The sequence below is a fragment of the Bufo bufo genome, chromosome 2 (assembly GCF_905171765.1).
Source record: "Bufo bufo chromosome 2, aBufBuf1.1, whole genome shotgun sequence".
NCBI classification, from domain to species: domain Eukaryota; kingdom Metazoa; phylum Chordata; class Amphibia; order Anura; family Bufonidae; genus Bufo; species Bufo bufo.
The window spans coordinates 449,007,943-449,033,934 of record NC_053390.1 but is presented as its reverse complement, the minus strand read 5'-3'; the positions used below and the strand labels follow the sequence as shown (position 1 = coordinate 449,033,934).

Sequence of the window (25,992 nt, the reverse complement as noted above, 5' to 3'; positions counted from 1 at the left end):
AGAAAAATCTAACGAAGGCCCCCAAGTCCATCATGACTATGCCAGGGTGGGGTGGGAAGTTAAGTTAAATGGGTTATTCAGCTACTTAATGCTTTTTTGCTCACACCAATGGAGGGGAAAAATATTTACCTTCTCTCTGCTGCTCTGTTCTGGCTCCTTTGGTCCACTACTGTGTTTGTCGCGCTCCAGCCCCCACACATCACTAGGTCATGTGACACTTGCAGTGGACATTGGCTGCAGGGGCACATGTGACCCCCATCCATTCCTGACATTTACAAGCAGGGATCAGAGAGCAGCAGTGGACTCGAGGAGCAGGTAAGTATGATTTCCTCCAGAGGTCCAGCCAGGAGAGGGGTCAGTGTAAAAAAAAAAAAGCTGCACCGTGTTGTAGGTGGATCAAAGTTGACAAAAGGCACGGCCGACCGAAGCAGGTGGAGACAGCGATACCATAGTGCAGCAAAAAAATACCTACCCAGAAGCTGCCCCTCTGTGCTGGACAGCTCCAGCTGCCATGTTCTGTCCTCCTCCAGTTGTCTCTAATTATCTGCAGCATTTCTGTTTCTAATCTCCAGCAGAAGAAAACGCACCAAAAGCTGCCTTCAGAGGGTTTTGTTGCCGAAAAAACTGCTGATTAGATGCAGAATTCATTCTTTGTATTGGAAAAGGTGAAAACCGCAGTATAAATTGACATGCTGCAGATTTAAAATCCACACCACAGGTCAGTTTCTGGATGAATGGGCAAAAGTTCTCACAGACACACAAAAAAGTTGTAGAAAGTCTTGGCTGAAGCCTGGAAGCTGTTTCATTTGCAAAAGGGGGGGGGGGGGGTATCTAGCCCTTATAATGACACCCCCCTCCCCCAAATGCCCAGGCACCTCATATATAGGTTATACTTACCCCAGGTGGTAGAAGGCAGCCAATAGCACCCTACAACGGGAATGAGCCTCCCGAGCATTGCAGGTGACACTAGGAGGCTTGTTCCCATTGCAGCCTGCTATTGGCTGCTCCCCCCCCCAATCACCAGATGTTTGGATAACCCCTTTAATGCCTATAGATATAGAATTAGAGATTATAAAGCCTCTGGCAGGTGTATTGTGTAGCTGTCCCAATCATTTTATCCGTATAGAATAGGGGTATGTACATAGAGGGGAATCTGAAGGCAGCATAACTAGTGACAGACCCTAGAGAAAACAGGCTATTTAATTGAAATTAGCATTGAGCAGTTCCAGCACAAGCCAAGTGCAGGACTCCACTACTGATGACCTTACTAGCCATTGACTTTGCAGAGGCGAGCAGATGTAATTGCAGCTCCTCCTTCCCATGGAAGTGAATAGTGATGGAAGAGCTGCAGTTACAACTGCCCAGTGTTGGGGAACCAGCCTCTTCTGTCTAGCCCCAGTTCTGAATTAAGCAATTATGCGAGTTCAAGCTCAGAGAATCAAAGCACAAGACAAGGTGAGGTCCAAGTTGACTACTTTATTGAGGTCAGGGTGGGCCTTATATACCCTTGTTTGCATAAATAGAGGGTTGTGCAGAGAAGGGTGCTGTTCCAAAAACCTAGTACAAAAGCCTTATTGCTATTACCTTTATCCTAGTTGGTAAAGAGCCTAAAGCTATGTTATAAGACCTTGGTATACCGAGATAAACACATCCCAAAGCAAGTACATGTTGGGGGGGGGGGGGGGGGGGGGGCGAGCTTTCTATAGAGGGTTGCTAAAGTCTCAACTGCGGTCCTCGTGACCCACCTACCAGTCAAGTTTTCATGATTTCCTTAGTATTGAGCAGGCGATATAATTAGTGTCCATGCATCAGGTATTCATTCTGTGGGATATTCTCAAATCCTGACCTGTAGGTGGGTCCTAAGGACAGGACAGGAGTTGAAACCCTGTGAGACTGTTGAGATACAACAGGGATCAGCAACCTTCGGCACGCCAGCTGCTGTGAAACTACAATTCCCAGCATGCTCTGCTCATTTCTATAGGAATTCAAAGAGCACAGTTAGCATGCACGCTGGGAGTTGTAGTTTCACAACAACAGGAGTGCCGGAGGTTGCCTACTCCTGAGATACAAGATGGAGTACATATTGACACCTCTCAACAGCAAACAGTGAAGAGAAGGCAGTGCTTGCACAAGAGCTGCATTCTCTTCAAACAGCTGATCAGTGGGGTGTCAGCCATTGATGACACATCCTCATGGTACATAATCAATATAGGAAGGAACCCTTTAACCACCTCCCAACCGCCTAACGCACGGATGCGTCCGGAAGGTGGTTGATTCATTCCTCCTGGACGCATTCGTGCATCATCTCGCAAGACGCGAGATTTCGGTCAGAGCCGGCCCGCGCATGCGCATCGTGGGCCGGCAAAAGTTAAAGAACAATTTCGTCACCAGCCTGCCAGCAACGATCATTGGCTGGCGATTTTCAAAAAATCCAATCACAAGCCATATAACAGATCATATTAGTAAATATGATCTGTTATATGGCTTCTCTGCTCCTCTGCTGGTCCTTTTCGTCGGTTCGATCCAGCAGAGGAGCAGACTGAACTGTGAGTAGCACCAAACACTTCACTGTAGCCCCAGATGACCCCCCTGCACGCCAATTAACCCTTTGATTGCCCCTGTCAATCACTAGTGAAAGGAAAAAAAGTGATCAGTGTAAACTGTCACTTTTTTTTTCACTGGTATTGACTGTTAGGTTTTAGGGATAGTTTAGGCCCCTTGGTTAGGTAGTTTAGCGTGAGTTAGCGCCCAGCCCACCGCAGTCACTTATTCGCCGTTTAGCGTATCGCTAATCAGCATTTGTACTTTTATAGTATCTGTAAGTGATCAAAACTGATCACGGTCAGATCTATAATTGTATTAGTGTCACCTTAGCTCGCCCTCCACCCAAAACGCAGTGTTTGCCCACACGTGCGTTCACCCACACCCGCCCCAGTGACAAAAAATATATATTTTTTGATCACTGCACATTCACTTTACACACGCTGCAGCGATAAAAAAAATCAGTTTTGATATTTTTTATCAACCGCAGCGGCCTCCGGTACTTCGCTAGCCTCCCCTTTGTAAGACAGGCTTGCTTTTTTTCTTGGGTAGTCTCAGGGAATACCCCTAAATTTAGTAGTCCAAATGTCAAACAGGGGGTATTCTTCTGAAGAGGCCTACAGGATTCTGACCCAGTCGGATGAGGAGTGGGAACCCTCATCTGACGAATCTAGCGGGTCAGAATATGAACCTGTAGAAAGCAGTGGCTCTCTGACCCAAAGTTCGGACAAGGAGGCTGAGGTCCCTGATAGAACCAGGCGTACCCGGCCCCGTGTCGCTAGACCACAGGTTACGCAGGATCCGCTTCAAGAGCAGCAGAGTGGGGCTGTCGCTGCCGGATCACGTGGTGAGGCATACACCAGCAGAGCAGCCCTTCCTGGACCTAGTACCAGCACTGCCGTACAACATGGTGAAGTAGCGAGCACCAGAAGGGCAGTTGAAGCTGGTACGGTGGCACGTGCAGTAGTTACCCCGTCGCAGCCACCGCACAGACAGGCCCTTAGAGCCCCTAGAATCCCTGAGGTGCTGGCAAACCCTGATTGGCAGTCACCAACTTCAGCCGCACCATTAGTTCCCCCTTTCACCGCCCAGTCTGGAGTTCGGGTTGAGACGGCTCATATCGGTTCGGCCCTGGAGTTTTTTGAGCTGTTCTTGACTGCGGAGCTCTTAGGCTACTTTCACACTAGCGTTGTTTTAATCCGGCGTTCAATTCCGACACCGGAACTGCCCGCCGGATCCGGAAAAACGTGTGAAAACGGATTACATTTGAATCCTGATCAGGATTTTGATCACAATGAAAAAATGCATTGGAAAAAACGGATCCGCCATTTATGGACTTTAACTTTTTTTTCACATTTTTCGGGCTTAACATGCAAAAGCCGGATCCGTTTTGACTGAACACACAGTGCCAGATCCGGCGTTAATGCAAGTCAATGGGAAAAAGGCCTGATCAGGCGTTCAGTCAAAGTGTTCAGGCTTTTTGGCCGGAGGTAAAAATACTGCATGCTACGTTTTTCTGAAAAGCCTGATCAGTCAAAAAGACTGAACTGAAGACATCCTGAAGGACTGACTCTCCATTCAGAATGCATGGGGATAAAACTGATCAGTTCTTTTCCGGATTTGAGCCCCTAGGACGGAACTCAGCGCCGGAAAAGAAAAACGCTAGTGTGAAAGTAGCCTAAGACTTAGTTGTGGCAGAAACAAACCGGTATGCCACACAATTTATAACCGCAAACCCGGGAAGCTTTTATGCCCAGCCTTTCCGGTGGAAACCAGTCCAAGTTTCCGAAATTAAAATTTTTCTGGGCCTTCTCCTCAACATGGGTCTAACTAAAAAGCATGAATTGCGGTCATATTGGTCCACGAACCCAATTCATCACATGCCCATGTTCTCTGCTGCTATGTCCAGGACACGATTTGAGACCATCCTGCGTTTTAGCGACAACACCACCTCCCGTCCCAGAGGCCACCTAGCTTTTGACCGGCTCCACAAAATTCGGCCCCTCAGACCATTTCAACCAGAAATTTGCAGATTTGTATACCCCCGAGCAAAACATCTGCATAGATGAGTCCCTAATACATTTTACCGGGCGCCTTGGCTTCAAACAATACATCCCAAGCAAGCGTGCCCGGTATGGGGTCAAATTGTATAAGCTCTGTGAAAGGGCCACAGGCTATACCCACAAATTTCGGATCTATGAGGGGAAAAGATCAGACCCTGGAGCCGGTCGGTTGCCCTGACTACCTGGGGAGCAGTGGGAAGACAGTCTGGGACTTGGTGTCACCCTTATTCGGCAAGGGGTACCATCTTTATGTGGACAATTTCTACACAAGTGTGGCCCTCTTTAGGCATTTGTTTCTAGAACGGATTTGCGCCTGTGGCACCGTGCGACCTAGTCGCTGGGGCTTCCCCCAACGGCTCGTTACCACCCGTCTTGCAAGGGGGGAGAGGGCTGCCTTGTGTAACAAAGAACTGCTCGCGGTGAAATGGAGAGACAAGCGTGACGTTTACATGCTCTCCTCCATTCACGCAGACACGACAATCCAAATTGAGCGAGCAACCCGTGTCATTGAAAAGCCCCTCTCAGTCCACGACTATAATTTGATCATGGGAGGGGTGGACTTCAATGACCAGATGTTGTCTCCGTATTTAGTTTCCCGCAGAACCAGACGCTGGTATAAGGTGTCTGTATATTTGATTCAATTGGCTCTGTATAATAGTTTTGTTCTCTACAATAAGGCTGGGAGAACACGATCCTTCCTCAAATTCCAGGAAGAGATCATCGAGAACCTCCTGTATCCAGAAGGTTCCTTGGCCCCATCCACCAGTGTAGTTAGCCGTCTACACGAGCGACATTTCCCCAATGTCGTTGCTGGTACCTCAACCTGAAAAAGATGTCGTGTCTGTAGCAGGAGTGGAATAAGGCGTGACACCCGCTATTTCTGTCCTGACCACCCTGCCCTATGCTTAGGAGAGTGTTTCCGGAAGTACCACACACAGGTACACCTAGCATAGGGATCACATCTCACCAGGACAGGCACACAGGGCTATTAGGGCCCATTCACTCACAGCTGCTGCAAACATCTCCTTTCACATGGGACAAAGTGCATAACGTACTTCGCCACATCTTTGGGCGATTTGCGCTTTGCACATTGACCCATGGGGAAGGAGAGGTTTGTTCTATAAAGGTAAAAAAAAGAACAAAAAAAAACCCACCAGTAAGCAAAAAGGTTAATGTTCAGTTCAAAAAGTTAAAGTTTATATGTTCTCTTCCAAAGTTAATAAAATTGTGTTGCGGCCTGCTTTTTCTTTTTTTTTACCTTCCAGGTGGACCAACCGATCGACTAGCTGCAGCACTGATGTGCATTCTGACAGAAGCATTGCGCTGCTGTCAGATTACACGCAAGTCGGTGTATGCGGCGCTGCAAGACGAGATTTCTCCTCTGCAGTAAAAGATACGTTTGCCGAGGCATATGAGCTGAGGAGGTGGCGGTGTTCCTATGCTTTGCCAAACACTTTGTATATAAAAAAAAAATAAAATCCCGGCAATGATTTATTCATCCACATCGATTGATGTGAATGGAGAAATCTGGTTTGCCAGGGCATACGAGCTAAGTGGGTATGGATGTTGGGCGGAGCTCCTATGTCCTGGCAGACGCCTTTCCCCTCTTTTTTTTTTGGCAGAGATTTTTTCATCCACATTGATCGATGCGAATGAAGAAATCTGTGCCGTTCATTTTTTTCTTTCAGCCCAGAGGCTGAACGGAAAAAAAAAATCTCATTACCTGTATGCTCAATATAAGGAGAATAGCAGAAACTCCTAATGCTGGCCATACATGTAATGATTGCGGAAACCCTCAAATGCCAGGGCAGTACAAACACCCCACAAATACCATTTTGGAATGAAGACACCCCAAAGTATTCGCTGAGGGGCATATTGAGTCCATGAAAGATTGAAATTTTTGTCCCAAGTTAGCGGAAAGGGAGACTGAGAAAAAAATCAAAAAAATCAATTTCCGCTAACTTGTGCCAAATTTTTTTTTTTTCCTATGAACTCGCCATGCCCCTCATTGAATACCTTGGGGTGTCTTCTTTCCAAAATAGGGTCACATGTGGGGTATTTATACTGCCCTGGCATTTTAGGGGCCCCAAAGCGTGAGAAGAAGTCGTATCCAAACGTCTAAAAATGCCCTCCTAAAAGGAATTTGGGCACCTTTGCCCACCTAGGCTGCAAAAAAGTGTCACACATGTGGTATCTCCGTATTCAGGAGAAGTTGGGGAATGTGTTTTGGGGTGTCATTTTACATATACCCATGCTGGGTCAGATAAATATCTTGGTCAAATGCCAACTTTGTATAAAAAAAAATGGGAAAAGTTGTCTTTTGCCAAGATATTTCTCTCACCCAGCATGGGTATATGTAAAATGACACCCCAAAAAACATTCCCCAACTTCTCCTGAATACGGAGATACCACATGTGTGACACTTTTTTGCAGTCTAGGTGGGCAAAGGGGCCCACATTCCAAAGAGCACCTTTCGGATTTCACCGGCCATTTATTACAGAATTTGATTTCAAACTCCTTACCACACATTTGGGCCACTAGAATGCCAGGGCAGTATAACTACCCCACAAGTGACCCCATTTTGGAAAGAAGACACCCCAAGGTATTCGCTGATGGGCATAGTGAGTTCATAGAAGTTTTTATTTTTTGTCACAAGTTAGTGGAATATGAGACTTTGTAAGAAAAAAAAAAATCATCAGTTTCCGCTAACTTGTGACAAAAAATAAAAAGTTCTATGAACTCACTATGCCCATCAGCGAATACCTTAGGGTGTCTACTTTCCGAAATGGGGTCATTTGTGGGGTGTTTGTACTGTCTGGGCATTGTAGAACCTCAGGAAACATGACAGGTGCTCAGAAAGTCAGAGCCGCTTCAAAAAGCGGAAATTCACATTTTTGTACCATAGTTTGTAAACGCTATAACTTTTACCCAAACCATTTTTTTTTTTACCCAAACATTTTTTTTTTATCAAAGACATCTAGAACAGTAAATTTAGAGCAAAATGTATATATGGATCTCGTTTTTTTTGCAAAATTTTACAACTGAAAGTGAAAAGTCATTTTTTGCAAAAAAAATCGTTAAATTTCGATTAATAACAAAAAAAGTTAAAAATGGCAGCAGCAATGAAATACCACCAAATGAAAGCTCTATTAGTGAGAAGAAAAGGAGGTAAAATTCATTTGGGTGGTAAGTTCCATGACCGAGCAATAAACGGTGAAAGTAGTGTAGGTCAGAAGTGTAAAAAGTGGCCTGGTCTTTCAGGGTGTTTAACCACTGGGGGCTGAGGTGGTTAAAGGGGTTATCCCACAAATTTAAAAAACTGTTCTTTACTTATCTGGAGGATTTTCTTTCCTTTCTGTAGGTGGCCAGAAGCTCAAGCACCTCCATCTACACACACCAAGCTTGCACAAAGTTTTGTTAATTTTTGATGGGTGTTGTGACCCACTCACTGTTCAAAAAAACTGGCTGGACCATGAAACGGCCCAGCATGATTAGAACCAGTCTGGAAAATGTACATTATATCTGAAATCTACCTCCGCAACCTTGCTGGCAGATTTCAGTTCCGGAGCACATGCCTGCACAAATGCTCAAACTCAATATCTGAAGAACTTTCTTTCCTTCCTGAGGCACTGCAATTAGTTCTGGTAACACCTTCCTCCCCTGCACAGAAAATCGTTCCTCATCTATAGCCCCAGAGACACAAGTGGTATGTAACACGCCCACAATTTCCTACTCCACTGTCTGGAGTAGGGATGAATATAAGGTTGGCAGAGAGCACCAGGGAAGTGTTAGGCCACCACTAAATGCAGGAGAGAAGATGGACCAAAAGGACAGCAAGGGGTACTGCCACAGAGCAAAAATGTAATAAGAAAATATTCTATTGCAATAATTCATTTTAATGCCCTCTTCATTGAATAGTAATACTGCGTGGCCTACCAAACATACCTTCAAATGAAGCAGAAATCCACGTGCTTGTCGCCAAAACATTCGCATTCAAACAAATGGAACGGATTTTCAGTCAGAAAATTTCTGCAACAAAACCTGCCACATGTGAAGGGACTCCAAATATACTGCATAAGTTCAGGAGTCCTGAAATTCATGAGCTACTGGCTCCACGTATCTGGTTAGTAGAACAATAAAGAAAGTAACCAGCAGCATGGGGGGGGGGGGGGGGGTCATGAATATGAGGACCCCCGAGCTTCTGTAGCATACAGTGGACTGCACCACTCAGGTTGCGTTAGAGCTGTTCAATAAAATAGCCAAACCGGTGAATCATTTAATACAAGTGACTGTTTGTTTGCTCAATGTCTCAGACAGGGCAGCATAAAGCCAGTAATAGGCTCCTGGGCCTGAAGGGTTTCCCCACACCAAGAGCAAGGAGCCGGTTGGTGGTGGTAGCTGCCTCAGGGCTTCTGAAGGATCCAAGGCCTGCCACAGCAATGGTACTATGTGCCCGTTAGGGTCCATTCACACGTCCGCAATTTTGCAGAACAGGTGCGAACCCCTTCATTTTCAATGGGACCAGAATGTGCTGTGCAGAATTTGGGGGTTGAAATCTAGAGATAAGAAATTATTTTTCCCCAAAGATTATGTTTAGGGAAGGCAAGAAAAAAAAAAAATGGTAGGAAAACAAAAACCACAGGAACAGGTTAATAGCAGCGGTTACTACTTGGTCCCATTGGGCAGGACACACCTTCAATACTCTGCAACATAGGGTCCTATGTAACCATGAAGAGACCGCAGCTGATCAGCCAAGACTCAGAAGGCCTGAGCCCCCTCAGGATATGCCACAGACCTCGCGGGTCACCACAGTCCATGGACCCCCATTCGCCATACACTGCTCATGGAGAGGCACGGAAGGCGATGGCTTTTACACAAAGCGACAAGTAGTACATGTCAAGTCCTAAAAGTGTATTCTATTGAGAATACTTAAAAAAAACAAAACACGTCATACAAGTAGGCAATCCTCCTCAAATACAACCACTGGGTCAACACGTATAAGCAGCCATGTCTAGCGCTCCATTAACGCCAGCCGAACCGAGCCGCGCCGCAGAAAGTGAAACTAGCATCGTTCTGGCGGGAAACGCAAGCCCTCGGAAACGCCCCTTTTTTACGGAGCAAGAGGAAGCCTGTCATTGGTCGCTTTAAATAAGCGGTGAGAGAAGGCCCCGCCCCACTTTTCTTCACACTCCCTGGTTCGTGGAAAGAGCAAGGAGGAACTGCGGTAAGGGGCGGGGCTTTGCAGGCTGTCATCAGTAGGGCGGTCTCGGGTTAGTAACCGCGGACACTGAGCAAGCTGACAGCCGCCGGTAGGGTACGCTGCGTGTGTATGGGTATGCGGTGTTGTTTTGTGTGCATCATCTCCTGGGAACTGTCGTGCGCCCGCGATCATGTAGTTAGTAGCCCTGGCAGCGCTTCTCTTTCACCCCTGTCTCCCCCGGCTTTATGCCATGCGATGACTCCACCGTCTGAACGTGGCTGGAGGTTGCATGCATTCCGTAAAAGTTCCTGATTGCGGTTCATCTCTTCGTGTGATAGTTGGATCAGCTGTGTCATCAGTACTGTATGTCACCTGGGGCCACACACAATCGCCACAGGCCCTCTAGCATGTATATTTGGAGGCATTGCTGGCATCTGGGCACTGTGATAAGCCATTCGTGTCTGGCTGGTTGAGGGTGTGTCTGCTGGAACAAATCCACAGGGGCCCCAGAAAATATCTGCTGGCCGTACATAATGGCTGACCATGTGGCCCCCCAAAGAAAGCCTAGCAGTAGATGAGGTGGCACAGTTCTGGCAGTCAGCGAGGGTCCGACCCCTTGTATATCCCAGCGAAATGCCATGTCTGCAGTGGGACAACCCCTAAACCTCCCACATGTATATGTTAGAAGGGTGCCAGACCCCCACAGATGAACGTTGGGGTCCCACCGCTAGACCTGCCACTAGAATGGGGGTCCCGACCTTTGTTCCCCCACACCGCTACATTCAAACTGTGAAGAGGAACAGGACCCCCATTCTAGTGACTGGTGGGGGTACCTCCAATATGAAAATAAAGTGCTTGTCTTAGTAGGGCACATGGGGGGCCTTATGAAGTGGGGTCCCCTCCCCATTAGGCCTCATGCACATGACTATGTATTTTGCGGATCTGTAAAATACAGATACCGTCCAAGCTGCATCCAGATTTTTTAAGGACCCAATGACTTCAATGGGTCTGTGGTCCAAGTATGTGGCACGATCTATCTTTTTTGCGGAAAGGACACATGGATCATCTGTATGTTCTGCAGAAAGATAGAATATGTCCCCAATGTGCAGACCACAAATGGGTCTGCACACAGACTGCATCCGTCTTAGGCCTTAGTCAGAGCAGAGCGCCATTACAGATAGCTGTGCTTACTCTGCAGGATGAATTGGCATACATTTGGCTTCCTTCAAGCTCACATACCTTCAGTGTCAGCTAAATTACAGTGTATTCCACCGTAACCGTGGCAAATGTCGCAGCCTTCCATTAGCGGTATATTTCAGGAAGTCCTTGTATACCTCCAATGAAGGGCTCGTGCAGGGGGTCTTCCTTTAGGACAACCTGCATACATTTTAGGTAGGACTGACATTTAGGGTCCATTCACACGTTCGCATGAATGGGTCCGCATCCGTTCCACAATTTTGCGGAACGGGTGCAAACCCATTCATTTTCAATGGGGCCGGAAAAGATGTGAACAGCACACATTGTGCTGTCCGCATCCGCACTTCCGTTCTGCAAAAAAATAAAACATGTCCTATTCTTGTCCTCAGACACGGACAAGAAAAGGCATGTCTATTAAAGTGCCTGGCATGTGCGGTCCGCCGGTGTCCGTGTTTTGCGGACGTGTGAATAGAGCCTTAGGCTACTTTCACACTAGCGCTTGATCGGATCCGTTCTGAACGGATCCGATCATATTAATGCAGACGGAGGCTCCGTTCAGTACGGATCCGTCTGCATTAATAACTTAGAAAAATTTCTAAGTGCGAAAGTAGCCTGAGCGGATCCGTTCAGACTTTCAATGTAAAGTCAATGGGGGACGGATCCGCTTGAAGATTGAGCCATATGGTGTCATCTTCAAACGGATCCGTTCCCATTGACTTACATTGTAAGTCTGGACGGATCCGCACGCCTCCGCACGGCCAGGCGGACACCCGAACGCTGCAAGCAGCATTCAGCTGTCCGCCTGGCCGTGCGGAGGCGAGCGGAGCGGAGGCTGAACGCCGCCAGACTGATGCAGTCTGAGCGGATCCGCATCCATTCAGACTGCATCAGGGCTGGACGGAAGCGTTCTGCTCCGCTCGTGAGCCCCTTCAAACGGAGCTCACGAGCGGACAGCAGAACGCTAGTGTGAAAGTAGCTGTTTCTTCAATGACACCATTCATCCCAGGCTGTTGTATGGAGGGATTCTCCTCAGAAACATGGCTCATAGGGCAGAATGTGGTGCCAAACAGAAGCAGTATATGGGTCCATATGCCTCCATACAGGGTCTAGGCCAGGGGTGCACAACCTTTTTTTGGTCTAGGGGCCACATTGTCACATTATAAGGGGCCGCAAAAAAATAAAAATAATAATCAGCTCTTGTTTACATCAATGCGAAGTGACTGGGGAGGAATGATCACTACCACAGTCATTCCTCCCTCATTCACTTCTATTGATTATCGGTAGCACATTCCTGATTACACGGTGAGATGTGCTGACCAGAATTGTACATCTTTCACCCTGATAAAATATGTAAATCAGCCGACAAACGAGTGATTCCTTGTTTATTGCTGATCAGTGGCACCATTAGGGCTCTTTCATACGAGCGGATGCCGTGCGGGTAATCCGCAGCGTGAATGACAGCCAAGCCCCGCTCTGGACAGCAGAGACACAGAGCAGTAACATGATTGATAATGCTCTTTGCCTCTCTGTGATCTTTTTACTACAAAATAACGGTGACATCTTTATCTCACTGTGTGATTTTGTAGTAAAAAGATTACAGAGAGGCAAAGAGCATTATCAATCATGTTACTGCTCCGTGTCTCTGCTGTCCAGAGCGGGGCTTGGCTGTCATTCACGCTGCGGATTACCCACTCGTGTGAAAGAGCCCTTATACAGACCAGATATCAGGAATGGGCTTCCTATGAAGACTTGTTCCCAGTAATTGTCCCGAATTTCGTGCAAAAAAAATATTTTTTACTGGGAAACCCCTTTAAATGGCGACATTTCTTTCCTGCCTCCTATTCACAAATGAGTGCTTTCCTTCACTTTAGAGGACGGCGCCCACTGGTTCTTACCACCTCCTGCACCCCCAGATGTACTGTAGGTGCCCTGCAATAACCAGTAAGCACTTTCCCTAAGGGCTTATGCACACGATCGCTGTTTTGGTCCGCATCCAATCCGCATTGTTTGTGGCTTGGATGCGGACCCATTCACTTCAATGGGGCTGCAAAAGATGCGGACAGTAAGACACGGTACGGTCGTGTGGATGAGGCCTTAATGACAAGGCCTTAAAGAGGACCTTTCACCGATCCTGACATTGTGAACTAAGTATCATGATATATACAGCGGTGCCCGGGGATCTCACTGCACTTACTATTATCCCTGGGCGCCGCTCCGTTCTCCCGGTATGTCCTCCGGTATATTCAGGGACTTGGTTATAGTAGGCGGAGACTTAGGGGACTTGGTTATAGTAGGCGGAGTCTGCCCTTGTTCTGCTGGGCATCTCCTTCTCCTAGGCCAGGGGTGGCCAACCTGTGGCTCTTTGCTTCTTCAAGTGTGGCTCTAGCTGTGGAGCCGGGAAGCAGTCAGACGGCTCACTCTCCACCCCATGCTCAGATCTCTTTTCCTAATCGGGCACTGTTACTCCTTTGCAGCTCCATCTCACTCTTCACCACGTCCTGATGCACACAGTGTGCGAACGTAGTACGTGGAAACACGCACTATGAACTGACGTTGTGCTCGTCAGGTCACAGTGGAGAGCGTGTCAGACCTGCAGAGTAGCAGGTGCCCGAGCAGGAGCCCAGTGCCTGATCAGGACAGGGAAGAGATTTTTTTTAAATTATAGAACTGAGCAGGGGGGTCCTGATCTGAGCATGGGGGTCTGATCTGAGCGGGAAGATTTGAGCATGAGGGTGCAGATTTGAGCATGGGGGGCAGATCTGAGCAAGGGGGTCTTGTTTGAGCATGGGGGGCAGATCTGAGCAAGGGGGTCTTGTTTGAGCATGGGGGGCAGATCTGAGCAAGGGGGTCTTGTTTGAGCATGGGGGGCAGATCTGAGCAAGGGGGTCTTGTTTGAGCATGGGGGGCAGATCTGAGCAAGGGGGTCTTGTTTGAGCATGGGGGCAGATCTGAGCAAGGGGGTCTTGTTTGAGCATGGGTTGGTCAGGTCTGAGCATGGGGGTCATATCTGAGAAGGGGGGAGATCTGAGCATGGGGGGGGGGGGGGTCTGAGCACTGAGGGTCTGACACTGGGAGTCTGATTTGTGTTGTCTGATCCGAGCATTGGGGGTCTTATTTTGGGGGTCTGATTTGGAGGTCTGATGAGGTTTGGGGATCTTATTGTAGGTCAGATGAGGATTGGGGATCTGATTTAGGAGTCTGATCTGAGGTCTGATGAAAAATATATTTTTTCTTTTTTTCTCTGCTAATGAAAAATAAGAAAAAAATATTTTTATCAGTCCTCAGATCAGATGAAAAATCTTTTTTTTTCTCTTATTTTTCTTTGTTAAAACCTAGGTGCATCTTGTAGGGCGAAAAATACGGTGACTCGTGTGTAAATGTATAGCTTGTGGCTCCTGGTAGTCATAAGTTTTTTTTTTTTTTGGCTCTTTGTGTATGTAAGGTTGGCCACCCCTGTCCTAGGCTGTAGCGCTGGCCAATCGCAGCGCAGAGCTCACAGCCTGGGAGTTTTTTTTCTCCCAGGCTGTGAGCTCTGCGCTGCGATTGGCCAGCGCTACAGCCTAGAAGGAGACGCCCAGCAGAACAAGGGCAGAATCCGCCTACTATAACCAAGTCCCTGAACATACCGGAGGACTTAACGGGAGAACGGAGCGGCGCCCAGGGATAATAGTAAGTGCAGTGAGATCCTTGGGCGCCGCTGTATATGTCATGATACTTAGTTCACAATGTCAGGATCGGTGAAAGGTCCTCTTTAATGACCACTCAATGATCATCCAAAGGAGCCCTAGCTACAGGGGAAACCAGCCTGCTGGGGGAAGTCTTTGTACCAAGGCAGAGCTGGTCAGGGTCTACTGACCCTGTAGCTCTACATTCCTCTGCCCCCCTGAGACACCTGGTGATCACCGGGTTACACCCTGCATAGCTCTCCTTAAGGAGAAGAAAGAAGCACTGATAAACCGCTTCTGCCGGGACCTGTTGTTCTTATGGAGCAGTTAAATCTAATGGCTGCTGAACGAAATGGCAACTGATAACAGTACTTGTGCAGTCTAGTGCAGGAGGGTCTGCTGGAACTTATTGTTTTTGGAAGTTATAACCTCCCTTCTAGTCCTCAGCTCTGTCATGTGATCAACCCTCTGACTCTCCAGCTGACACAGCATCTTATGTGTGGACAGGGAGCCAGTTTCTCTATTAACAGTTTTCTGAGACTTAAATACTGATGACCTATCCTCTGAATAGCTCTTCAGTGTCTAATTGGTGGGGGTCTGACACCTGGGCCCCCCGCTGATCAGCTGTTTGAGAATGCAGCGGCGCTCGCAGTAGCGCCACGGCCTTCTCCCAGCTTAACCCAGGCCTAGTGATGTTTATCTGTCACGTGGCCTAGGCACAGCTCGGCCCCATAGAAGTGAATGAGGCTGAGCGTGATACCAAGCACAGCCGCCATACAATGTACGGTGCTATGCTTGGTGAGCTGTGAGAAGGCTGCAGCACTCAAAGGAGTGTCTTCTCAAACAGCTGATCGGCAGGGGTCCTGGGTGTTGGACCCTCACTGATCAGTATTTAAGTCTCGGAAAACCCTTTTAATTCTTTTGGCATCCTCAATGTCATTCTTATAGGAATGAATAGAGAAGTAACTAACTTCCTGCCCACAGAGGACAGTGTCGGGCACATGGCACAGTTTAGCACCAGAAGGGAGGGGATAACTCACAAATAGTCACAGGTAAAGAATATTGCCTACACTACATTTTACATCATGTACCTGTCTCACAAGCAAGAGAATAAAAAAAAGTTTCTGGGAGTACTTCTTTAAACTCATTGGCAAAAAAAGTTACAAAACCTCGTTTTGTTGCACAGCCATTTTTACTAGGACATCGGCCCTGACAAATTTAACATCTGGAGGCGTAAAAGATGAGTGAAAACTACTCCAGTCAGGGGATGTCGCAGTTTTCACTCCAGGAGCACCATATTCCCTAATGTACCGTATTTTTCAGACTGTAATATGCACTGAACCATAAGATACACCTAGGATATAGAGGAGGTAAATAACAAAAGACCTCAGATTAGTCCTCTGTATCAGATCCCAATTCCTCCTCAGATCAGACCCCTATGCTCCATTATTAAAAAAATAAAATAAATGAATTCACCTCTCCTGCTCTCACCGCTATATGATCTTCTTCTGGGCCCCTTCGCTGCACTGTGACCTGACATTGCACAGGGTCAGCTCATAGTGTGCACAACATCCTGATGCTGTACGTAGTCTGGACACCGTGCAGAACGGGCCCTGGAAAAAGACCAGGGAGTGGTGAGTACAGCCAGCGCAGTGATTCTCTCCCCGCGCCTCCTGCATGCTAATGACTGCTTGTATAATGGAAGCGGGCATTAGCACTATAAAACACACTGCCATTTCCCCCCGCTTTTGGGGAGGAAAAAGTGCGTCTTGTGGTCCGAAAAATATGTATGTGAGAATGCAGGAAGGTGTTAAAGACCGTATTGCAGTGTATTTTGCCTGTCAGCTTAACACTGTCCCGTTGGACCCTTTCTCAGTCACCCAAAAAACTGAGCCCCATATTCAAGATCAGGCAAAGGAATTCTAGAGGGGCTGGTTGGCCTGGACCAATTCACAGCACCTCTTAAGAAAGTTGTAGTGTGTTCTTTTATGGGTAATCAGGCTAAATAATGCATCAGTTTTGCATACTGCACATTGTGAGAGTTCAGAAACCTGATCAGTAAATACAGTAGTACCCACTTTAAAGTGAGATATCCAGTTGTAAGCAAGCTGGTGCTCTTAGATCAGTGATGGTGAACCTTTTAAAGGCTGAGTGCCCCAATTGCAAACCGAAACCCACATATTTATTGCAAAGTGCCAACATGGCAATTTACCCTAAATATTACAGTCCAATATAGTATATCTTCCATGTACTTTATCATTTAGCTATAATAGCACTGCCTGTGCTTTTCATAGTGCGCCCTGCTCTGATGTATGGCAGGAAAAGTCTAATGCATATTGGTACACCATAGACTTTTTCCAGGGTGCGGGTACCCACAGAGAGGACTCTTAGTGCTGCCTCTGGCACCCATGCCATAGGTTTAACACCACTTTCCTAGATGATGCTTACCTGCTTTTAAATATAGGTGACTGTAGTTAGCTGCATTGCCTACAAGGAGCTTGAGGCGCACCTGCTGTGTATTGGTCCAGGCTCCTGCAACCTTCGTCCTCTTCAGGAGAGATAGATGTCACCTATCAGTAGGTTTCAGTTTCTGCCGACTGTTGTGTTGCGGCAACCTGAGGGTCATAACGCTACCGCCTTCACTATTATTTGTTGCACTGTTGTGGCACGACATCTTGTGTAGTAAATTTATGCTTTCTGTTTTTATTAATAGAACTAAAAAAATATCCTCACCACTGAAGAACTAAACTATCTGAGGGGTCTTAAAAAGTGCTCTGGATATGATCAAACCACCTATCTTCTCAGCATCTCAGAACTAAGGTGGACCCAGCATGCAAGCTTGCGAAAAGAAAGAGAACACCGTTGACCAAACAGAACATAAATCTTCTCGAACAACTCCTAGGCAACATAAGACTAGTGGAAAGGAGAAAGGAAAATGTGAGGGAAATAATAACAAAAAGAAAGATACAAATGCAGACATTCTTAAAGATGCTTTGGAAATTCCTACATGTGACACTGGCGTTTCTCCAACAAAAGATAGCATGGACAAAAGGCAAGATGAACCTCTAGGTGAAGAAGAAACAGTTTATGGTGACGTACCTCTTTCAGATGATCAAAAATCTACCAAAAGTGTTATTTCAGTCAGCAAAATAAGGAACTATATCAACAAGATAAAGGATTTTGATTCTTCGACAAAATCTCTGGAAAAAAGAGGGCAGGAAGAGACTAAGCAGCATTCTGCACAATGCAGACTACGTCTTTTCAGCAAGAGAAATCAAAAGACAAGTACAGATGCGCAGGAGGAATCTTCTGATACTGACTGCGAGAATGGCAGTGGCCACAGATCTTTGAAGCACCCCATGCCAGACTTCGAAGAGGATAAAGGTTTGGCATAAGCAATTAGTCTTATTTTAATCATTTCACGATGGAAGGAAATATTAAAAGGGTTGTCGTAATTAGACAATTCCTTTAAAGGCTTTGTACACCTTCAGAGGGAATTTTTTTTATGCATGTTACTCATTTTTGGCTAAAAATCTTTTTTTTTTCAATTGGCCTTAGAAATTAAAAATATTGAGCGGTTCTGTCACAATGGGTTAACAGTTTTTGTAGCTGAGTGACTGGTACTTTCACTTTCACTTTTGGTCATCAAATAAACCTTATCTCTAAAATACTGAGAGGAGAGAGCAGAGATAAGGAGTCCATCTGCTCCTAGTCAGACGGAAAAGAAAACCCAAAGGGTGCTACTACAGCATGTCAGCTCTGTACAGAAAAAAGGACACCATGTTTTTAATATAAACCAACTTAAAAACGTATTTTTAGCTCAAAATAAGTACAATGCAATAATTTAAAAATATTGTCCCCAAAGGTGTACATAGCCTTTAATGATAAGCTGGTCACAGGATGCTCTACTTCTTTAGGTGTAACTCCTAGTTACAACCAACTCCACAGATCATCAATCAATGTGTTGTAAGGCAAATCTAGCACCCCAATATGAAAATACAATACAACACAGGATTTATACTTACAAATAACTTTATTACATATTAAATAAATCATAAAACCACATAATTGGTGATGGCATACATATACAGAAAAAAACGGAGAACACTAAAGCAATGGCAACAATCCTTAGACCCCACTACTGAGCACAGTGCATGGCAATATAGCACCTCGCTTCGTATATATATATACACCGCCAAAGTAAAGTGCATAGTGCAAATCAGAAATAAATAACAGTATAAGGCTACTTTCACACCTGCGTTTAGGTCGGATCCGTCTGGTATGTGCCCAGACGGATCCGCACCTATAATGCAAACGCTTAGATCCGTTCAGAACGGATCCGTTTGCATTACCATGATAATGATAATGCAAACGGATCCGTTTTGACTTTACATTGAAAGTCAATGGGAGACGGATCCGTTTGAAAATTGAGCCATACTGTGTCAACTTCAAACATCCGTCCCCATTGACTTACATTGTAAGTCTGGACGGATCCGTTTGCCTCCGCACGGCCAGGCGGACACCCGAACGCTGCAAGCTGCGTTCAGGTGTCCGCCTGCTGAGCGGAGCGGAGGCTGAACGCTGCCAGACTGATGCATTCTGAGCGGATCCGCCTCCACTCAGAATGCATTAGGACTGGACGGATCCGTTCGGGGCCGCTTGTGAGCCCCTTCAAACGGAACTCACAAGCGGAGCCCCGAACGCTAGTGTGAAAGTAGCCTAAGGCTACATTCACACGTCCGTATTTTTCTATATCCCGATTTTCGGTCCGTTTTTTTGCGGATCCGTTGTTCCTGAAAATGTTTCCGTATGTCATCCGTTTTTTGCGGATCCGCAAAAAAACGGAAACATGTATAAATTTCAATAAGCAAATAAAGTTGTTTGGATTTCTTTTGAAAAAAATAAAATAAAAAATTTTAAAATGTAATTTCCAGGAACGGAATCCGCATAAAACGGATGACATACGTAATGACATCCGAATGTCTTCCGTTTTTTGCGGATCCATTGACTTTGTATTGTACCAGGATCCGAATTTTGCGGAAAAGAATAGGACATGTTTTATATTTAAACGGACATGCGGAACGGAACAACGGAAATGGACAGCACACATTGTGCTGTCCGTTTTTTTCCAGGACCCATTGAAAATGAATGGGTCCAGATCTGGTCCAGATCTGTTCCGCAAAAAACGGAACAGATCAGGAAAGAAAAAACGGACGTGTGAATGGACCCTAAAACAGAGTAGTCTATAAGTATAGATCAATATACTATAATAAACAAAGCATAGGTCCAGAAGGGGAACATATAAAATATATATAGATACTGACCAGTCTAGCTCCAACCCCAACGTACGTTTCGCCTTAAGCTTCCTCAGGGGAAACCTGTAAGTAGCGGAAACCAGTAGCAAGTATTTGGCTTCACTGCAGTACCTCTGCAGGTCAAATTAGGCATAATATAGTTCCCATTCAAACCAGTGGACTACCTGCAATGCAAAGACAGACTCTTTCAGAGTAAGAGATACTTTGACTGATAGCTTAGGTTCTTTACTTTTTGCACTACATAGGTTGAATTCCACAGCTGTAAAATGATGTGGCTGTACCCATAAGATCCTAAATAGGAACCTCACTATTACTTTGAAAGTGGGTTTCCTAAACCAGACAATCCCTTTAAAGAGGAACCTCTTCAGTAATTTATCTTGGTTTAATAACTACTTGCTTGTAATAAGCAGTCTAGAGCATCTATTCTTATTGCTCTATGATGTTCCATTCATTTATTATTCCTGCTATTATGAATGAATTAGTAGCAGTTTGCAGTGAAGGTCCAGATGGGTGTTACCAGTTGGGGTGTATCTCTGCACAGTCTGACACCAGCAGCGCTGACTGAATAGTGTCAGACTGTGCAGGGTCACAACCCCAACTGGTAACACCCATCTAGACCTTCAGTAATTAATAAGGAATTACTGCTAGTAATTCATTATTAACTTCAAGGGGTTCTGCAGTTCTTTTAAACTGATGATCTATCCTCTGGATAGGTCATCAGCATCTGATCGGCGGGGGTCCAACACCCGGGACTCCTGCCGATCAGCTGTTTGAGAAGGCAGCGGCGCTGGCAGTAGCGCCGCGGCCTTCTCGCTGTTTACCGCAGGCCCAGTGACGTCACAACTAGTATCACTGGCCTGGGCGCGGCTAAGCTCCATTCAAGTGAACAGAGCTTAGCCGTGCCCAGGCCAGTGATACTAGTCGTGAGGTCACTGAGGGAAACCGAGAGAAGACCGCGGCGCTACTGCCAGCGTCGCTGTTTTCTAAAACAGCTGATCGGCAGGGGTCCCGGGTGTTGGACCCCCGCCAATCAGATGCTGATGATCTATCCAGAGGATAGATTGTCAGTTTAAAAGAACTGCAGAACCCCTTTCAGGAAGGAATAATAAAGAAATGGTACATCATACAGTAATAAGAATAGATGCTTCGAAATTATTAAATGAGGAATGCAAATACCGTATTTTTTCACCCTAATAAGAAGCACCTAGGTTTTAAATTTTTTTTTTTTTATCAGACCCCCAATGTTAATCAGAACTCAGCTTAGAGCCCTAATCAAACCCCATTGTTAGCAGACTTCAGATCAGACCCCCAGAGGATAGCTCATCAGTATTACAATCTCTGAAAACCCCTTTAAGTCATATGGACTTCATAAAGTAGTTTTCTCCGCCCGGAGCCTCCTGCTTTGGCAGACCGGACTCGTCACGGCAACCATTCACTTCAGCGGTTACCAAGTGTGGTGCCTTGCGTGTCCCCCACACCGGCCTCTGGCTGTTACTATAGCCACAGTTCATTATGTTCACATGATTCCCTCATTTGCTTCCAGGACTATTATCATCTGAGCTTTCTATGGAAATTAGCTCTCCTGAATTTAAGACTCATCATGCAGTGTCGCCATCAAATGATGACACAGAGGAAGACATACAACTGCCGATAGTTGTGCTGAAGAAAGGTAAGTCGTTTGGTTGGAGTTCAGTTGACAACTTCCTCTTCTCCGGCTGTTTTAGAAGGACTGTATTAGGACTATCTCTTTACCCATTAAGCTCTACTAATATATAGTTGGAGGTATTCCTTCTCTGGGACATGTATGAAATATCCACAGGGTATGCCGTAAATGTCCATTAGGTCCCACATCTTGGACCTGTGGCTGCTCCCATAGAAATGAATGTGGAGAGAAGATCGTGCACGGCCACCTCTCCATTCAGAAAAATAACCTTGTTTTTCCCTCTTTCATTCCTCCTGGGAATTGTATGAAGAAAATGAGAACTGTGTTTTAAAGGGAACCTGTCACCGGGATTTTGTGTATAGAGCTGAGGACATGGGTTGCTAGATGGCCGCTAGCACATCAGCAATACCCAGTCCCCATAGCTCTGTGTGCTTTTATTGTGTAAAAACCAGATTTGATACATATGCAAATTAACCTGAGATGAGTCCTGTCCCCGACTCATCTCACATACAGGACTCATCTCAGGTTAATTTGCATATGGATGAAATCTGTTTTTTATACACAATAAAAGCACACAGAGCTATGGGGACTGGGTATTGCGGTTGTGCTAGCCGCCATCTAGCAACCCATGTCCTCAGCTCTATACACAAAATCCCGGAGACAGGTTCCCTTTAAGGCTCTAGTCACATGGTGTCGTTAAAACACTCTGCTTTCACAGCAATCTTTGCCACAAACGCCACCCCATGAAATTAAGTCCTTACCTTGTTCTTTGTCAAAGGGGCATGTACCTAAAAAGTTATACACTGTCCAATCAGCACACCATAACAAGGGGAAAGGTCATTATCATATGTCAGTTTATTCATGCATTCCCAAGAAGACTGGTACAAGATAAGGTGCTCCAGATTTGTTATTTCTTGGGGAGTACGAATATTTATTAGCCGAGTTGTCAGGTCCTTTTTAATGGGAATCTGTCACCAGTTTTATGCTGTCCTGACTACTATATCGTAACCGCTCCAGCGCATGCTGATGAGTCCTGATATTCATGAGCGCCAGGCTCTCCCCAACCCCTGCCTCGGATTGACAGTTGTTTCCTCCAGCATGCACTGGAGTCATTAGGACAGCATACAACTAGTGACTGATGGGGAAAAGATTTTAGCAAAACAGCTAAAGAAAGTGACTTAGAGTTTAGCTGAGAAGATGTGTCACTAATTCATGCTGCCCTTAGTTAGGACACCATAAAGGGGGAAAATCCAGTGCAGATAATCTTGTAATATGTCCCAGAGACGAGAATGAATGAGGTAATTGGTGAAGTCTGGTGTCTTGTACATCAGTGATTTCAAGAATGAATAGATTAAAGGAAATGCAGTTCAATCTGCGGGCATCATATTACAGAGCAGGAGGAGCAGAGCAGATTGATATATAGTTTTATGGGAAAAAATTCAATAAGTCTTCCATCAGTGACTGACAGCTATGTATGTATACACACATACACAGAGAATGCTACCAATCATTGATAACACCTCCCCCATGTACAACTATCAGTGACTGACAGCTATCTATGTATACACACTTACATAGAGAATGCTATCAATCACTGATAATATCTCCCCCATGTACAACTATCAGTGACTGATAGCTATCTATGTTTACACACATACACAGAGAATGCTATCAATCACTTATAACACCTCCCCCGTGTACAACTATCAGTGACTGACAGCTATCTATGCATACACACTTACACAGAGAATGCTATCAATCACTAATAACACCTCCCCCATGTACAACTATCAGTGACTGACAGCTATCTATGTATACACACTTACATAGAGAATGCTATCAATCACTGATAATATCTCCCCCATGTACAACTATCAGTGACTGATAGCTATCTATGTTTACACACATACACAGAGAATGCTATCAATCACTTATAACACCTCCCCTGTGTACAACTATCAGTGACTGACAGCTATCTCTGTATACACACTTACACAGAGAATGCTATCAATCACTAATAACACCTCCCCTGTGTACAACTATCAGTGACTGACAGCTATCTCTGTATACACACTTACACAGAGAATGCTATCAATCACTTATAACACCTCCCCTGTGTACAACTATCAGTGACTGACAGCTATCTATGTATACACACATACACAGAAAATGCTATCAATCACTGATAACACGTCCCCTGTTTACAATTATCAGTGATGACAGCTGTCTATATATACACACTTACAGAGAATGCCGTCACTAATAACACCTCCCCTGTGTACAACTATCAGTGACTGACAGCTATCTATGTATACACACATACACAGAGAATGCTATCAATCACTAATAACACCTCCCTGTGTACAACTATCAGTGACTGACAACAGGGGGCGACATACCGCCTTTGCAGCCGGTTCGGATGCACAGGGGCCGAGTGCAGGAGGGGGCCCCTTCTTACCGGCGGCAGGGGGAGATGAGCGCTTCCATTGTGGAAGCGCTCATCTCTCTATATTCATCTGTATAACCGTCCTTAGGACGGCGATACAGATGGATGCTGCGGCGGGGCAGGGGAGAGGCATCTCCCTTCCCAGTTCTCTCATAGGCTGCAGTGCCTGTAGCTTACCAGAGGCAGGCGTAGGCAGCGCAATGACATCATCGCACCACCTGAGCCGTACAGCGCGGGACACAGGCCGGAAGAGGCCTGCATTGCATTGCTGAAAGCGCTAAGGAAGTAAGTATATGTGTTTTTTTTATTTTTATTTACACTTTGCTAGGGGCCCTATCTGGCACTCATAGGGGCATCTACTGGGAGCCCTATCTTATGTACTGACACACGGGGGGAGTACTATTAACACCCTATTTTATATACTGAGAGTAGGAATACCCACGGCACTCCAGTTGAAGAATATGCAATTCTTTTTAATAATCAACGAAAGCTTTAACATAATTTATATTTCCATACAGTATTATTCATATCCAGGAGTAGAAAAAATATTACAGCCACATTATCTTCCCCAGACATTTCGGTCTGTAATTAGACCTTTTTCAGCGGGATCTGTAATAAACATATCGCATCTTAATTTGGACTGGTATAAAATGTTCAGAAATAGGTGAGTGAGAGGAAGGAGATGATTCCTCTCTCACGAGCACCCAGACCACAACATTGGAGTGCAGAACACATATTTTTTATCATTATTATTTTATATACTTGCACACATGGGGGGCACTATGGAGGGGGAGGAGCACTATGGGGACCCTCTCTTATATACTGGCACACATGAGGGGCACTATGGGAAAGGGGGGGAGCACTATGGGGGCATTATATAGGTGCATTATACTGGTACACATTATGGGGGTGTTTTATACTGGCACATTGTCAGGCACCATGGGGACAAAGGGAGGCACACTTTTGGTGCACGATATAGGAGTATTTTATACTGGCGCAAATTATAGGGCACTATGGGCACCTTGGCTCTACAGGGGGCACTAAGAGGAGGTATTTTTTATACTGCCACACAACAGGGAATTTTTATGTACTGGCGCACATTATAGGGGGCATGTTTCTACTGTTACATATAAAGAGATTTATTATTACCAGGGACATTATAGTGGGCTTTATTACGGGACTATGAGGAACTTGAATACTAGTATGAGCACTATGGGAGCATTATTACTTTTGGGACACAGTGGGGACATTACTGTAGGGGCACTATTACTACTACCTGTTGTCTGGTAGATAATTATTTCTAATGGTGGGACTTTGGAGAGCACTGTTACCTTGGTGGGCACCCTGGCATAGTATCAGATTAGCACAGTTATTTTTGGGGAACATTATGTTTACACTATTAGTGTCAGGGACACTGTTTCCTGGGCACAGTTATTTTTTTAGGGCACTGTGTGCCAATAATTATTAAAGGGGAACTATCTGTGTGTAAGGCTAGCTTCACACTCGCGTTTTGAGCAGATCCGTTGTGGATGTGCAAAAATGTATCTGTTACAATAATGCAACCGCATGCATCCGTTATGAATGGATCCGTCTGTATTATCTGTAACATAGCCAAGATGGATCCGTTATGAACTCCATTGAAAGTGGATGGGAGACGGATCCGTTTGACTCAGTTTCGTCAAGCGGACAGGAAAACGTTGCAGGCAGCGTTTTGGTGTCCGCTTCCAGAGTGGAATGGAGACTGATCGGAGACAAACTGATGCATTCTGAGCGGATCCTTTTCCATTCAGAATGCATTAGGGCAAAACTGATCAGTTTTGGACCGCTTGTGAGAGCCCATGACTGATCTCACAAACGGAAAGCCAAAACGCCAGTGTGAAAGTAGCCTAACTAGTATAGGGA

The 25,992-nt window shown here is 45.7% G+C and overlaps 1 protein-coding gene across 4 annotated transcripts in view; it reads left to right on the top strand.

Moving 5' to 3' along the window:
• The first annotated feature begins 293 nt into the window (after positions 1–293).
• Positions 294–25,992, top strand: part of PWWP3A (PWWP domain containing 3A, DNA repair factor) — a 64,312-nt gene continuing 38,613 nt past the window's right edge. Inside the window, exons 1-3 of one of the 4 annotated variants that reach the window (XM_040417549.1) lie at positions 294–315; positions 17,380–18,050; positions 21,525–21,650. In XM_040417549.1, coding sequence (XP_040273483.1) covers positions 17,498–18,050; positions 21,525–21,650 — 679 coding nt within the window. In that variant the 5' untranslated portion in view covers positions 294–315; positions 17,380–17,497. Of the gene's footprint in view, positions 316–9,863; positions 9,938–17,379; positions 18,051–21,524; positions 21,651–25,992 lie in introns of those variants that run through there. The other 3 variants (XM_040417546.1, XM_040417548.1, XM_040417547.1) reach the window with 3 other exon arrangements.